The sequence below is a fragment of the Lissotriton helveticus genome, chromosome 6 (assembly GCF_964261635.1).
Source record: "Lissotriton helveticus chromosome 6, aLisHel1.1, whole genome shotgun sequence".
NCBI classification, from domain to species: Eukaryota; Metazoa; Chordata; class Amphibia; order Caudata; family Salamandridae; genus Lissotriton; species Lissotriton helveticus.
The window spans coordinates 709,974,741-709,991,241 of NC_136067.1; the positions used below are offsets into that span (position 1 = coordinate 709,974,741).

The window sequence follows — 16,501 nt, forward strand, 5'->3', positions numbered from 1 at the left end:
GAACAGCGGACGGAGGCGGAGTGCAGTGGGCCGATGGAGGAAGAGGTCCAGATGCAGGGGAAGGAATGACTGATTGAGGTGGTGTAGAGGACGAGCACCTACCCACCTGAGAACGCAAGTAGGGGGGAAGGGGGGAGGGGTGACAAGGTCCATTATTGAGGAACTCCTGGAACTTGTGGACGTATTGTACAGCAGCAAGTTGATGGGCTCTGAGGCTGTGAGCTGTTTGAGACTGAGAGACAATCGTATGTGGATGGCTAACCTATGAGTACTTAGTGATATGTATATGCGGGGGGGCTGGTTCACCTCTTGCAGTTTCGGCATTCTGGGGGGGGGGGTACTCTGCCATGTTTGGGATTGGTTAGTTCTAAATCCACGGGCAGGGGGGCAGGGAGGGGGGTGAGGAGTTGGGAATGAAGGGGAGGGGTTTGGGGTTGAAATGTTTATATGTGCAGAAGCATAGCGTAGTACTGGACAGAGTGCTTTTAATTATTTTGCTGACCTTTTTGATCCGCATCACAGTAGAGATGGTTGTGACCTGGGATGGGGGGGGATAGAGATAGGACACTTTCTATTTTGACGTGGAATGTTAACGGGATGGGGGACAAGATAAAGAGGGGAATAGTGCAACAATATTTGAAGCGCCATTCTCCGGACGTGGTGTTGCTACAGGAGACACACCTGGTGAGACATAAGACGAAGGCCCTCACTAGATGGGGTTACAAACTCCTGGTTCACGCAGACTACACCTCAGGGTCGAGCGGAACGGCGATTCTGGTGAAAAGGTCCGTACCTTAAATTGTTCAGAGAGTGTGGACGGATCCGGCGGGGATATTTGCAGGGGTGGAGGCCAAATGGGATGGTAGAGATCTTAATATACTTTCGATCTATCTGCTGCCTGCTATGGGTAAGTTAGCCCTGGCAGATTTAGGGGGGAAGCTGACGGGATTGCGGGAGGGTATGCTGATAATGGGAGGTGATTATAATATGACGATGGACGATACAGTTGACCGCCAGCCTCCGAAGGCAAGGGAGAAATCTAACACTTTGATGGCTGATTTTGCAGAGGCGTTGGGACTAGTTGATGTGGGTCGGACACTCCAGCCCGCAGACAGGGTGTTTACCTTTTTCTCTGGCGTGCATCACAACCTGTCACGTATTGATTACTTCCTCACACACCCCTCAACGATGGGGAATTTTGTCAACCCCGGGTATTGCCGAGGGGTATATCTGACCACTCCCCGGTCTGGGTAGAATATACACACTGGGAAAGACAGGCACGCCCTACTATAGTCCTGAACCCGTGGCTTTTACATATACCTGATATTAGAGAAGAATTCCGCACACAGACAGAGAATTACTTTGTTGAGAATGTGGGGTCGGTCTCATCCGCTCAAACAATATGGGAGGCATACAAGGTGGTTGTGAAGGGGCAGGCCCTGTCCCTGAAGATGGGATACATTGCTAAAAAAAAGGGAACTCTTGGTGCAGGCGTAAACTGATCTACAGGACCTGGAAAGGGAACATGCACAGAATCCTCTGCCAGACATTGCCCATAGACTTCGGCTGAAGCAGGACGGATATAGGATGAAAACCCGGGAAAGCATGCTGGCTAAATATCGTCATACTCAGCATAAAATATACGAAATGGGAGACAGAGCGGGCAAGACACTGGCCTGGTTGGAGAGGAGAGAACAGGGGTCAAGATGGGTGCATACATTGAAAATACCAGATGGGGGCCTAGTGACGCATCCGAGGGATACAGCAGAGGAATTTGCCGCTCATCTGGAACAAGTGTATTCCCCCTCCTCTCTGTACACGGGGGAGGACTCACGCCAGCTTCTCAGAGATAGTGATGTCCCAACCCTCTCGGAATTGGACAGAGAGCATTTGGAGGAAGATCTATCTGGTGAGGAAATAGGTAAAGCTATCGGACAGGTTAAATCGGGGAAGGCGATGGGACCCAATGGGATCCCAGTTGAATTCCTGAAGGCTACTGCCTCCTGGACGATACCACATCTGAAGGCTATGTATGAGGAGAGTCTAGAAGTGGGTCTATTACCAATGGATCAAAGATTAGCCACGATAGTAGTGATTCATAAACCAGGCAAGCTGGCAGAGTTCTGTGGTTCCTACAGGCAGATCTCACTGATTAATGTCGAGGCTAAAGTCCCGGCAAAAGTCCTTGCCAACAGGTTTGGGGGATGGGGGGGTCATTACAACCTTAGTCCACCCAGACCAGTCTGGGTTTATGCCTGGTAGAAATACAGCCCTCAACCTCCAGCGCTTACATAACGTGCTGGCCCGTAGACAGTACATTGAGGAGGATGCTGCGTTGCTATCCCTTGATGCCTCCATGGCCTTCGACTCCATAGAATGGCCATATATGTTGGCAGTCCTGGAGAGGGTGGGTTTAGGCCCCAAATTTATAGCGCGGGTGCGTTTGCTGTATACGGATGTGCTGGGTCAGGTGCGGGTGAACGGTCATATTTCCAAGACGTTTAAACTGCGTTGAGGTACCAGACAGGGGTGTCCCTTGTCCCCGCTGCTGTTTGCCTTACTTTTGGAACCCCTTGCAGCGTGGATACGCCGAGATGTTATGATACGAGGGATGAAGTGGGCAGAGGACGTAGAGGACCACATCTCTTTGTATGAGGATGATATATTGCTGTACTTGGCCTCCCCGTACAAATCAATATCGGTGGTATTGGATATTTTTACGAATTTCGGTAAATACTCTGGATATGCTATTAATTGGCACAAGTCTGTATTGTTCATGCTCAAGGGTTCGGTCCCGCGACTCCCAGCGGCCTGCTCCATAGTGGTGACGGAAGACGGGTTTAAATACTTGGGGATTTATGTCACGCCGGACCCAGATCTGTTTTACAGCTCCAACCTGGCCAGATTGCGAGCGGACGTGTAACATTGGCGATCCCTCCCGTTGTCCCTGATCGGCAGAGCAGCGCTTTTCAAGATGCTGGCTCTTCCAAGGTTTTTATATATCCTCCAAAATTGCCCAAATAGAGTACCAGACTTGTATTTTCGAGTGGTGGAGGGGGAGGTCCGTACGCTGCTATGGGATGGGAAGACCCCGAGGGTGGCGCTGAAGAAGTTGACAAAGGGATGGTATGATGGGGGCATAGCACTCCCCGACCTACGGCTTTACTACTGGGCAGCACAACTGGTGACTGTAAATAGGTGGATCTATCGCCCTCCAGAAGACCCTGCATACACTCTTGACTGATACCAAAGTGACCGCTCTGGGTATCTGGGGGCCCTCTACGTTAGTGACGGGAAGAACAAGGGGAGGTTCTTTGGGCCCACCAGGCATACATTGGAGATTTGGCGTATAGTGAACTCTAGCCTGGGAAGGGCTGGCGTCCTCACTAAAGCTGCTCTACTCTGGTACGCGCAGAAATTGGGTATGCTATGTTATCAGCCCGGTTTTGACAAATGGGACCTTATTGGCATCTCGGCTGTCAAAGATTTGATCAAAAAGGGGGCCTTATTCGCCTTTGAGGAACTCCAGAAACAATATGAATTGACCCGGGGGAAACATACAGGTACCTACAGGTCCGACATGCGCTTCAGATGGCTTTTCTGACGTTTGCACACATTCCAGACTGTTCCCCGCTTGAAGACAGGTTATTGGATGGGCCTTTGGAATCGAAAGCAATCTCTTGAGGTTCTGTAATTCTCGAGCCTGACTCCATTTTGTGTTGCCCTCACGTAGGCCTGTGAAAGAGGCCCGGCGAACAAGTGGCCTGGCCTTCTAAGTTCATGTATACATTAACTCTGTTTCTTTCGACTCTGAATGAACTGCAGAGAAACTGACCTCTTCACCTGAAACTGGTCTCGCAAAGCCAATTTCCCTTGGTTTGATCCTTGTCTAAGATTGCCACTTAATGTTCAGGACCCCGTTTAGTTTCCTTGCACATGTTTTATCTTGTTCAGCATCTATTACTGTTTCCTTTATGTTCTGACATTACATGGGTTGTGCTTTTCAATTATAAATTTGTCCGGCTTGCAAAGATTGAATTTGGGACATTCCTAATAATTACCTTTTGGGTTGGGTTACTGTAAATTGGGTTTTTGTTAATGTGATACTCAGTTAAAAAATGTGCCCTATTGGTTAGAATTTTGCGCAGTGGGTGTACATTTATAATGAGAATATGGTGTATAAAAGGAGATGTCTTGCCTTAGTAATTTGAACAGTCTCCTAGGAATATACATTGTGATGTATTGTTGGGATTTCTGTTACTAGCTGCAGCTAATAAACTTGGTCTCTGACGCCACCCAGAAGTATTCCGTGTCTCTGTATACCAAGACAGGTGGAACTCGAGGATTTCAGGTGTGTCCCTGGCACCGCTGGGTTTTGACCCGGTTCTTCACTCTCTCACTTACAAGAAACTTTGTAATAATCTCCCGGATTCATTTTTTAAACTTAGGGAGAAGTGGCAGACGGACTTGGGAAGGATTAGTGATGAGGAGTGGCAGGAGGCTGTGATGTGCTCCCATGAAGGCGCCATCACACTGAAATCTAGACTTATCCAGCTCCGAATCTTACATTGCTCATACATGACGGGGCAGACCCTAGCAAAGATTGGGTCCTGACCTGACGACCTGTGACTGAGGATTTGTGGCCAACAAGCCACGTTCTACTACATACTGTGGAGCTGTCCCCTTCCTAATACTGAATCACAAATCCAGATTGCGGTTCGGTAACAGGTTACCGAATCTCAATTGGGCCTCAGTACATATAAAAATGTCTTTTCACGTTCCCAAATAGCAGGATTCTGCAAATTGGGACATTTGCGAGCATAAAAAAGCTTAGTACATCTGCCCCTGTGTCCCCTGTGAACATGTGCAAGCAAAAAAGTGGAAGTTTTTCTATGTGGATATATAGACCGTTATTCATTCAAATCTGTGTCCTAAATGGGGGGATCGATCGAAGGCAGGTTCAATGAGTCTGTTTTTCTGGAGCTTCCTGAAGCACATATAGGTTTGGGCTCATATCATTTCATTGCTTAGGCCCCAGAATGCCGAAGGAGCTGCCTCCGTGTTTCAGGCACTTCATAGCGCTGATTCCTAGTCAGCGTATATTGAGGTGCTTCAGTATCCAGGATCCTGCCACAACAGTGGCAAACTGTAATACGCACAGTAGGATTGCCAGGTAATATTTCACTACCCTGGAATAGGAGAAAAAGCCTAATGTTTGGCTATCATTCTACTGTCAGACTGTTGTAATTATTGTAGCATTTAAGTTGTATATAAAGGAACGAGGAAGCTTCATACAAGGAACTTGCATCTGGGCACAATTTACATTCTTTCCTTCTTACATTTGGCAGGTTTGTTTCAGAAGCTATTTTAAGTCCTATCAGGTGGTAGTGAACCTTTCCACTTGCCAATAGTAAGAAAAAGCTCACGGAAGGACTATGTTTATGTTAGTAGCAGTTTTCCTTGTCTGCATTTTGGTCGTCCACTATCCATGGTGTGAAATATTTGAAGGTGGGAGCCACCTAGAACGCTGAGCCCCGCTATAAACAATTACAGATTTGTAATATCTCTTGACAGCTTCCTAACCCAAGCGTAACATCCCCATCTTTAGAACAGTTAAGGAAATCAGTTCTGAAATCAATAAGAATAACTTGTTCTTATGTATCACTTTAAAAAGCACAATTGCATCGAAATAACAGATGTTACTATCACACAATTTCATGGCACTAATATTGCTGACCTCTGTAGGATGGAAGAGTGGGTCTACTTTGGGGGATTTAACTGTGACCTGTGGATCACTGGAGATGTCAGCCATGAGTATGAACTCAGACCTTTCTAACAGCCACATTCCACAGTATTTTCATATGAATGTAGGACCCAGCATAGTGTGATTTTTGCACGTTATCACTTACAGGTTTCTTGGTGCCAGGTGTTCGTAATGTTCATTGCCACTTATGCCTTTCCGGCAGACAGGCCACGCCAAGAAGAAACAGTTTAGGTTAAAAATACCCTCAGTTAATTTTATATATCGAACAGCAGCGGCTCCTTTGAAAATGGCAGAGGAGCGTCCCCCCCACCCTCATGGCGGAGGAGTGTGGCCACCAGCAGCCAAAGAAAGTAAAAGAAAAATATAATTAATATGTGTTTATTATTGTTTTATTTTTCTCCATAGTGTCGTGTCTAGGGGACTGGGCCATTGGCATAACAGGTAGAGGGGGAGTGGTAGGTACACTGTTGTAAGTGCGTATGACGTTTTGGCTGGCCGTCTCAGGACGGCCAAACCGTCATGCACACTGAATTGGTCTCCAACCTGAGCTGCGCTGCCCGATTGGAGAAAGCAGGCACAGGCTTCCAATCTACATGGGAGCACAAATTCAGATCACTCTAGCCAATCCTGGTGCTGCTCTCTGCATGAGAGCAGTGTCAGGATTCACCGCATGGTATTCTGGGAGCCTGTGCCTGCAGTGCACGGAGCCAGAGAGGCGAGTCTGAGGGGCAAGTAAGTTCTTTTTTTTGTTTGGTTGCCCGTCGTCCCCTCTTCCCCCCCCCCAGCCCTGCCACTTTGCAAGCACACCGGCTGCCACTGATATCCAATATTGTGTAGATTACACTGTATACTACCCCAGAGTTGTTTAATTGACTACAAATGTATCCCACATCCAACCCATCAATACCATCAATACCATCAGCTCACCAGTAGGTGAATTTGTTTAACTCTAGTTCTCATTGTCTTGTCCATACAAATGATGAACCTTGTAAATGTGTTTGAGTACAAGTAGCATATTTATAAAGAATTATTTCTTCTAGACCAAAGCTGGTGAGAAGTTTTTGAAGCCAATCTCAAAGTGTGACAGCGGGACCCAGACTGATACCCACTTCATGGAGTCAAACATTGTGAAGACTTATGAGTGGAACGAGTGGGAACTGAGAAGAAAAGCCATAAAACTGGTTTGTCCCAATCACTGTTGTATTAATTCACCTGATACTGATAAGAAAATTAAGATGAGCATTTGACCTCTTGTGTTAGTACATCCTCATCAAGAATTCTTACAATCAATCAGCTGTGCTGAATAGTTTGTCAAATCCCTTTGTACCTTCATAGCGCTGTGCCATTTCAGACTTTCTTGTAGACCCATCAATTTTGAAAAGACTTGACACCAGGTTATTTATTTATTTTTTGTACAAAGCAAAGTGTACTGTGGTAATTGCAGAATGGTTCCTTGTGCACAGAGGCACAAACTGGTGCTGTGGTTTGCAGGTATTTCTAAATAAACGACGTCAAATGATTTCCTCTCATATATACCACCCAAAAAATCTGGGACTTATTTAGAGTTTGGTGGATTGGTTACTACATCACAAATATGGAGGATGTCTTGTTTGCCATATTTCAAGTACATTATAACCTATGGCACCTGCAATACTGCAAACAGGATATCTGTCACTTTTTGCTGGAGGATCCTAAAACAAATTCTTTCTCTATTACCTACCATCCAAAGGCATTAGGTTTGGGCAGCTATTAGCTCCAGACTTGACTACTGCGCCACTTAATATGCTGACTTCCCATTGTACTTAGTACAAAGGCTTCACAGGGTGTACTATAATGAAGTTCAACTGATTCAGGGGTTTGCCATAAAGATCTCATGACCTCAGCCAGATGGTCATTGCACTAGCTTCCAGTGAAGGAGTAAATCATTTTAAACTTGGTTGCCTGTGATTCAGCTATCGGAACAACCTAGAACCAAGCAATCTCACATCCAGAATCCATCCTTTACACTTTACACGATTCTTAAAAGCAAAGACCAAAAACTTGTGGCCATGTGCTGCTCCAAACTTGACTCTTAAGATGGAAAGTCTTTCTCTTTGCAGGATTCACACTCCTGCAACATACTACCACTAGAGCATTGCCAGGCCCACACTTCTTCTAAAAGACCCACATAATTTAATTATTTTAACGTAGACCTAACACGGCACTAAGAGACATTAAGAGGTATGTACATAATACATTTTTTCACTTGGTCTTATATAAAGAGTTGCAGTTATTCCATTGCCTTGGGGCAATTGTCCATCACAATGATACACCCAGCCGCCATCTTGGGAAAAGTGGAGGGTTGACGCTCCAGTTGCCCGGCCCCTCCCGCCTTTCTCCATCTAGAAATGGCCGTCACTACTCGGCTGCGCTGCGGACGAGCACAGCGGGCGCGCCGGTGGCGCGCCAAAGGCGAGCACGTCTGCGCTCATCCGCAATCAAAACGCGACCCCTGTTCGTTTGATCAACGATACGACTGGGGTATATAGTAGGGCGGAGTTGCTCACATTAAGACCCACGCGATGCCATGGTGGTCCTTTGCTCTCATTGAATTCCTGGAGCTCAGATTTTGCCTGCAAAGATTGTGAATTCCATCTTATCAAATATGAGTCAAGGGGGAATCACTCTCACATTCGGAGCTCTGGTTTCTCTAGAGGAGCTGGTTCATCGGTGTCCCTCAGAGCGGCATTGATCAACTGTAGATCGCTATCCAGGCATGCCATTGACATGTGGCAGTCTCTTCAGGACAACAAATGGGATCTCCTTTTCCTTACGGAAACTTGGCTGAATGAAACTACTAACCCTGCCATCACATTAGCCATCCCTGATGACTATAACATCATTTGTGCCAATCGATCTAATGGCAAACAGGGAGGTGGGGTAGCACTCATTCATAAATCTGACGGGTCAGTTATAATCCCCTCGTATGAGCAAATTGACAACATTGAGGGATTGCTTTTTTGTATTAAGCTATCCGCATCCATTTCGTGCACAGGACTCTTGATCTATCGCCCCCCTGGTTCCAGCATTACTCATCTGCCGGCCCTGGCGGACTATATTATTCAGGCCAGTACCCGTTATGCTAATTTCACAGTCTTAGGAGATTTCAATCTGCATGTGGACGATGAGACTAGTTCTCACAGTAAATGTTTTCTATCGACGCTCGCAGCATGTAGTTTGAATCAATTGGTGAAGTGGCCCACGCACAAAGCAGGTCACACCCTTGACCTAATTTGTACTAATCTTGCTAATATCCTGGTCACCAACTCCACGCCGGTGATTTGGTCAGACCATTTTCATATCTCCTTCACGATTGAGTTACCACATTCAGATAGGCCTACCATAATCCCCATGACCTCAGGTAGAAACTGGAGTCGCATTACCCTGGAATCGCTCCAAAAACATTTAAAAAACTCGCAGCCCTATCCGGCCCCAGATTTGAATTCTCACATTGCCAACCTAGATAACTGGTTAGGCCAGGCAATGGAATCACTTGCTCCATTGAAGCCCATTGAAACCTATAGGTCAGAACCATCAGCCCCATGGTATTCTGATGCTCTTCGTCAGGAAAAAGCATCATGTAAAGCTCTCGAACGAATCTGGAGGCAAAAGTACTCCACTGAGAGCAAATCTATTTATAGAGCTGCCTTAAGGGAGTATCGCAGATCAATTGGGGAACACAAAAGGGACTATCTGGCCAATAGAATTAATAAAGCTAACAATGGGGCCAGAGAGATCTTCAATATTGTCAGATCTTTTACGGATCCTCAAGCAATGAATAGGAGTCTGCCAGCCACCCAGTCTTTCTGTAATAAACTCTCTGATTATTTTGAGGAAAAAATAGAAACTTTATATGCTTCCTTCCCCACTACTAGCAGTCTCAAACAGAGGGAGGAAGTAGATACTCAGACCTTGCTATCTCCCGTTCTTTTAGAGTTTGAAGACGCATCAGAAGAAGTCACTCTTGCTGAATTACGGAAATGTAAATCCGGATCACCTAATGACCCTTGGCCGGCTAAGCAATATAAGGCATTTGCAACACTTCTTAATCCCTTCCTAAATTCCATCTGGAATGATTCCTTGAAAACTGGAAAGTTTCCTGACAAATGGAAACATGCCTCCCTGATTCCTATTCTAAAGAAACTTAATGCAGACCCGGACAATCCAAGTAATTACAGACCGATTTCCCTTCTACCTGCCCCGGCAAAGGTCCTGGAAAAACTGGCTCATTCCCAACTTGCCAATGACATAGAGGCCAATGGACTTGTTGAAAGTTGGGCTGAAACCGTCAACATTATCGGCGCCCTCTTGCTCTCCTTAAACCTTTTGTGCGCGTAAAACAGCCGCTATTTTGGGCACCATGGCTTCCCTGCTCTCGCCGAGAGCCAGCGCGCCTCTCTCTCTCCCTCCTAGCTTCGCTGACAACCCCCCTGCCTGCACCTGCCGCGAATCATAAAACCCCTCTTCGGCGCTGCCCTGCCCCAGGCCCTCGTCTTGTTCCCAGCGCAACACCTCCCTTCTTCCCATTTACGATCCCCGGCCCTTTGATGCAAACCCCTTTTTTCCGTGTGCCCGTTCCCAGGCCGACACCCAGCTCTGCCGATACCAATCCCTTGCCCCTCCCCGTACAATAGAAAGCTTCCCTCCTCAAAGGACCCCCGAGATGATCAAAGCCCCCCCACCCCACGAGATCCGATCGAACCCCACACACACCGTGAATCGGCGGAATATCCAGCTGCGCGATGATCATCACCTGTTGTGAACGGGGCGGGGACTTCCACTGTAACCTTGCGTGGGAACGGGCTGGGAAGGGGGGGATTCTGAGGATGTCTTTCCGTACATCAAAGTATCGACGAGAATGTATTACATGCAATAAACAGATAATCGTGTGTATAAGAGGCCAGGCCTCAGGGATGCAGTTAGAGCACCTCAGAACGATACCTTCTGTCCGTTTCGTTGTGTTCTCCTCCGGAGAGAATAAAAACCTTGTTTCCTGCCTTCCAGTCTCCAGCGCCTGCCTCTTCAATAGTTTAACTTCTTTGTGGGTTCAAGAGGCGACACCGCCGGGCAAATACTTAAGGATCTTATATTCTGGTTGGTAGTGCCCCCCAATTAATTTCACAATTGGCGTCCCAAGCGTGGGGCTCATCAGCGACCCATGGATCCAGTGGGAGAGGTCCTGACGACAAAGTGAACGACTGCAACGATCGGGAACGCGTCTGTCCGATAGACCCTCGTCTGACAGCCGATCATCCGAACTTCACTGGTTCCGAACAGACCTCTCTCGAGTGATCTACGGTCCTGACTGGGAACCATCAGGAGTGCCGCGAGGATAACGAAGAAGAGAGGACGATCGGGCGCTGGATTCGGAAGACAGGAAACTGTCCATGCGGTCCGGGTAAGGTCGTGTAACCACGACAAGTTGCGAAATGATCGCTTGATTGCTTGTTTGTTTAAAAATACTAGTATTGCTCTTTTTATTTATTTGGAGATTCACTGTCTGCAAACGGAGAAACAACGGGCTCTCTCTTTGCAAGCAGTGGAGGATAGGTAGGGCAGCAGCCGTGCTTATTTTTTCTCCCCCACTCAATAATCACTTGAAACTGAACTGTTGTTCGCAAAACTATTGTTTCCTGGAGATTCCCTGTCTGCAAACAGGGAAGAGACCACCCTTTTTGCAGATAGTGAAAAGGGTAGGTAACGCAGATCTTTGCGGACCTGCTCATTCTCCCCATTGTTATTTATTGGTCTTTTGTTATTTTGATCCATGAGGTATTCACTGCCTGCAAACAACGTAGAATAGAAATATTCTGTCCAGTCTTTGCACCTAGTGATAAGATAGGCAGTGCTGACTTTTTAGTCCCTCGTTACGAGCCGTCATGTCTGTCTTCTCCCCACTGATTAGTAGCCTGTTTAGCCCGGACCGCCTATTAGAGATGGACCATCCAGCCCCACTGGAAGGCACCCCTAATAAGGACATGTTCATGAAGCATGGATTGACCGCTATAGCCTATAGTAAACTATGGCATAAATATACAAAAAAGGGTCAAGAAAGTCAATGGCCCCTGATAGGATCCTTCGATGATGATAAAATAAAAACGCTAGAAACTGCCCTGGGTAAAAACAAGACAACACCTACTATGCTTGACAGCTTCGGCATGTGGCGAAAAGAAACTGAACAACGTAAAAAGAAAACTGAGAGTAGGTTGGAAAAAGAGCTGCGAAAAGCAGCCCACCTAGCAGCTCAGAAACTAAAAAAAGAGATAAAGGAAAGAGAGAAAGCTAAACAGAAACTAGAAATGGAAACGCCAAGCCAGTGTCCGGTTAGAACCCCCTCCATGCTCTACCCTGATTTACCCTCGAAACGACAAGCCAATGAGGACCTGCTGTTAGGTCCTCCTATCATCTACATGCCCCCTCCATATGCCCCTTCTCAACCCTTGGCGCAGCACGCGCCACCCCCAGGTACAAACGAAGGTACCGCCACCGCGTCGGCCCCAATGGCCTCTGTGCCAGCCGAACCCCATGTATTAAAACCCACATCAACAACAACGTTAGACGACCATGAGACTCGAGGGGCTGGCCCTGCAAGAACAAACAGACTAGACAAAGATGAGCGAGCGGGGATCGACAAAATAGCAAGGACACTGGTAGAAAGGAAGGATGATGAAGAGTACATCACAGATATGTTCAGCTCGTATACAGGGAGTCACAGACGACATTTTACCGTACGACTGTGTTATCATGTCTTGAATGCATACGAGGACCGATATCGAGACAAAGGTCCCGAGAGCCTAAGGACTCTGTACCGGAAGGTCGATATCGGGGATGAGGGCGAGTGTGATGTGTCGGACCTCCTTACGCGTACGCTTGAGGTTTTCCGTCACCTCACTGAACGAAAGCCGGGAGCAAAATCCGCAGCCTCCGTAGTGACCGAACCACCAACCGAGCAATCTAACACCATGATGCCGATACGTGAGGCTGCCCCTTACTGGGTTCCTCCTCGGGGTACAGGGACTCACGATGATGCAAACAACCAAGATGCGAAGGGAAGGGTAGTGTACAACTGGGTCTACCAGCCATGGGACCGACAAGAGATACTGACATTCCGGAAATCTCTACCCGACCTACGTAAAAACCCCACTGCCTTCTATACTGAATTGGGTACAGCCCTGGGTTCAACGATTATGACCCTGGCTGACATCGACTTGTTCTTCGGGTTATGTCTACCAGCTGATGTGTGGAAGCAAATCCGGAAAGTCGACCACCTTGAGCTGTTTGGACATACCTGGTCACAACTCGATGACCTGGACAAACAACGGGGACCAGGACAAAAGCCGTTGAAATCCATTCTAGACCTCCCAGATAAAATCGTAGAGAAATTAAAAACCCTAATCCCAGAAAAGAAAGTGGACTGGTCGATAGTAACAGCCTGTCGCCAAAAACCCCAGGAGGATGTATCGGAATACTTCTCCCGGTTGTAAACGGTGTTCTCCGATTACAGCGGCCAGGACATGACCACTGCAACCGGACACCATCTGTTTGTCCAGAATTATGTTAAGGGCCTATCATCGGAAATCTCCCAGAAACTACAGGCCAGCGAGAGTAGTTGGGCAGCCTCCAAACCTACAGCGATTCTCCAAATGGCCCAATATTATGAGCATCAGAAAAATGAAAACGATAGGGCGACAGAGAAAAAGAAGAAGGACTTAAAAGAGAGGGTGATGATTGCCAAACTGCAAGGGGTGACTATAGGACGGGACCAATACCGGGGAAACTACCAGACAAACGTCCCTAAGACTACATTTCCCCAGGACCGCACTCTGACTTCCTACAGTGGACGCACAGACCTTAGAGAAGACCAGTGCGCTTTCTGCAAAGGGACTGGCCATTGGAAATCCCAGTGCCCAGTTCTTCTGGAAATGATCAGAAACAAAGACCCCAGGGATGTAGCAAACGGACCGAGACCTAAGGGACAACAACGAGGGCCCCCAAATGACGCGACTAATGACAGATCAAGCAGACCAAATACGTTCGATCGACCCCGGCAGAACCAATATCAACAATCTGACTATGACGACACTCACACCTTCGCATAGGACAGCCAAGGGCGAGGGAGGGATCCAGTCGAGCTCTATGTTGACCAGCAGGGCCCTTATGTCACTGCTAAGGTCCTGGGTACCAAGTCTCCATTTCTGGTGGACACTGGCGCAACACGTAGTGCGTTATCTAAACGACTGATTCCAAGGGCACCCTTGTCTGGCTCACTCATAACATCGACAGGTTTCGATGGAACGCCCTCCACCAACCCTTTGTCTGCCCCGATTCTCTTTGACGTAGAAAACAACACCACCGACACCACGTTCTTGCTTTCCTCCAATAGCCCTGACGCCATTATGGGACTTGACTTACTGAAACACTTCCGAGCGACGATTAGGTGTTCTCAAGATGGAGTTCGAGTGTTTCTTTACGACAACCCCGTTCTGCTTAGACATTGTTCCCCCCGACACATGTTTTCCATCACCGACGTTGACGCGTCCCTGCTTGACACTCTACCTCCGTATCTGTGGGCCAAAGCGGATTCGGACGTAGGGCGTATGTTAATTGACCCAGTGCACATTACTGTCCGACCAGACGCAACACTCCCAAAACTCCCACAATATCGGATATCGCCAGAGGGCGAGAAGGCATTGGTAATGATTATCCAGTCACTGATAGACGCAGGAGTGGTAGAGGAAGTGGTTAGCAACGTTTGCAACAGCCCTATCTTGCCCATTATCAAGAAGCAGGGAGAGGGAGATGAGAAAGCATACCGTTTCATCATCGACCTCCGAGAGATCAACAAAGTGGTGGTACCCCAGTACCCTGTGGTCTCAGACATCACCACCATCCTGACCTTGATTCCACCCACTGCCACCACCTTTTCCGTCATCGACCTCAAGAACGCATTCTTCTCCATCCCCATCCACCCAGACAGCCGATATCTCTTCGGCTTTACCCTAAAAGCCCGCTCATATAGGTTTTGCCGAGCGCCTCAAGGCTACACGGAAAGCCCTAGCATCTACAGCCAGGCCCTCAAAAGACAACTAGACCAAGTCCAGTTACCCGACGGGGTGGTGTTGGTACAATATGTCGATGACATCCTTTTGGCAGCCGACACCACCCCTCTAGCGGTTACCGCCACCATTCAACTCTTGCACTTCCTTGCGGAAAATGGCCACAAGGTCTCCAAGAAGAAGTTGCAATTCTGCCTACCCCAGGTCACTTACCTAGGCCACCTTTTGTCCAAAGATGGAAGAAAAACTCACCCCTGATCGAATCCAAACCATTCTAGATACCCCTGTCCCTAAAACCCAGAAGCAGGTTCGCTCCCTATTAGGCCTCACCTCCTTCTGCCGACAATGGTTACCAAACTTCAGCCTCGTTGTAAAACCACTGCTTTCTCTGCTAAACAAAGACGTCCCTTTCCCACTCCCTTGGACTCCTGAGTGTCAAACTTCCTTCACAGAACTGCGAGATGCCCTTTGCTCAGCCCCTGTCCTGGGTACCCCTGATTACAAAAAGCCCTTCTCCCTTTACACTCACGAAAGGGAGGGGTGCGCTTTATCTGTCCTGACCCAGGCCATCGGCCCTAAGCAACGACCGTGCGCTTACTTCTCTGCCACTCTTGACCCTGTCGCCAGAGCCTTGCCTGCCTGCCTTCGAGCTGTAGCTGCTGCTGCAGTCTCTATCCGACAGAGTGAGGGGATTGTACTCTCGAATTCCCTCACGGTACTGGTACCCCATGCAGTCGACACCCTCCTGAACCAAACCAAGACGCAACATCTGACGAGTGCACGACTGACTGGATACGAACTGACCTTGCTTGCCCCCCATATCACCCTGAAAAGATGCACCACACTGAACCCAGCAACTCTGTTACCCTTGCCAGAGAACGATCCCAATGTGCACCCCGTACATGACTGCGTGACTCTTACGGACGAACAGACCAGGAGTAGGGTCGATCTCAGAGACACAGCTTTCCCTGACCCCGACGGGGAGTTGTGGGTGGACGGTTCTTGCATCAAACTCTCCGATGGTACCACTTCCGCTGCCTATGCAGTCACCACGGCTCGAACTGTAGTAGAAACAGCCCGCATCACCCAGCGATCGGCCCAGGCAGCGGAACTGATTGCTTTGACGCGAGCCTGCATCCTGGCAACAGGAACCACAGCGAACATTTACACCGACAGCCAGTATGCCTTCGGGGTGGTTCACCATTTTGGGCTCCTCTGGAGGGAGAGAGGATACTTGACCTCACACGGCACACCCATTTTGCACGGGGATTTAGTCTCCGCCTTAATCGAAGCTGTCCTCCTCCCCAACAAACTTGCCGTTATCAAATGCCAGGCACACAAGAAAGTGACAAACATTATTGGACAGGGAAATGCACTAGCCGACATCACCGCCCGAACGACAGCTGAAAATAGAACGACAACACATATGTACGTGACCAGGTCACAAGCAGAAAACTGGACTGACGCCAAGGACACAATTAGAGACATACAAACGACTAGCACACAACACGAATTGACTGAATGGACACGGGTGGGATTGAAAGACGATGAAGGCTGCTGGCGGACAAAAGACACGAACAGATGGTTGCTACCTGATTCTTACTTGATTCCCATATTAACCATGGCACACTCCCCTGCCCAC

General features: G+C 48.1%; 1 protein-coding gene across 1 annotated transcript in view; it reads left to right on the top strand.

Moving 5' to 3' along the window:
- Positions 1-16,501, top strand: part of CFAP206 (cilia and flagella associated protein 206) — a 603,144-nt gene that overhangs the window by 564,622 nt on the left and 22,021 nt on the right. The window contains exon 12 of the mRNA XM_078648188.1: positions 6,805-6,945. Within this exon, the coding sequence (XP_078504314.1) occupies positions 6,805-6,945 (141 nt within the window). The remainder of the gene's footprint in view (positions 1-6,804; positions 6,946-16,501) is intronic.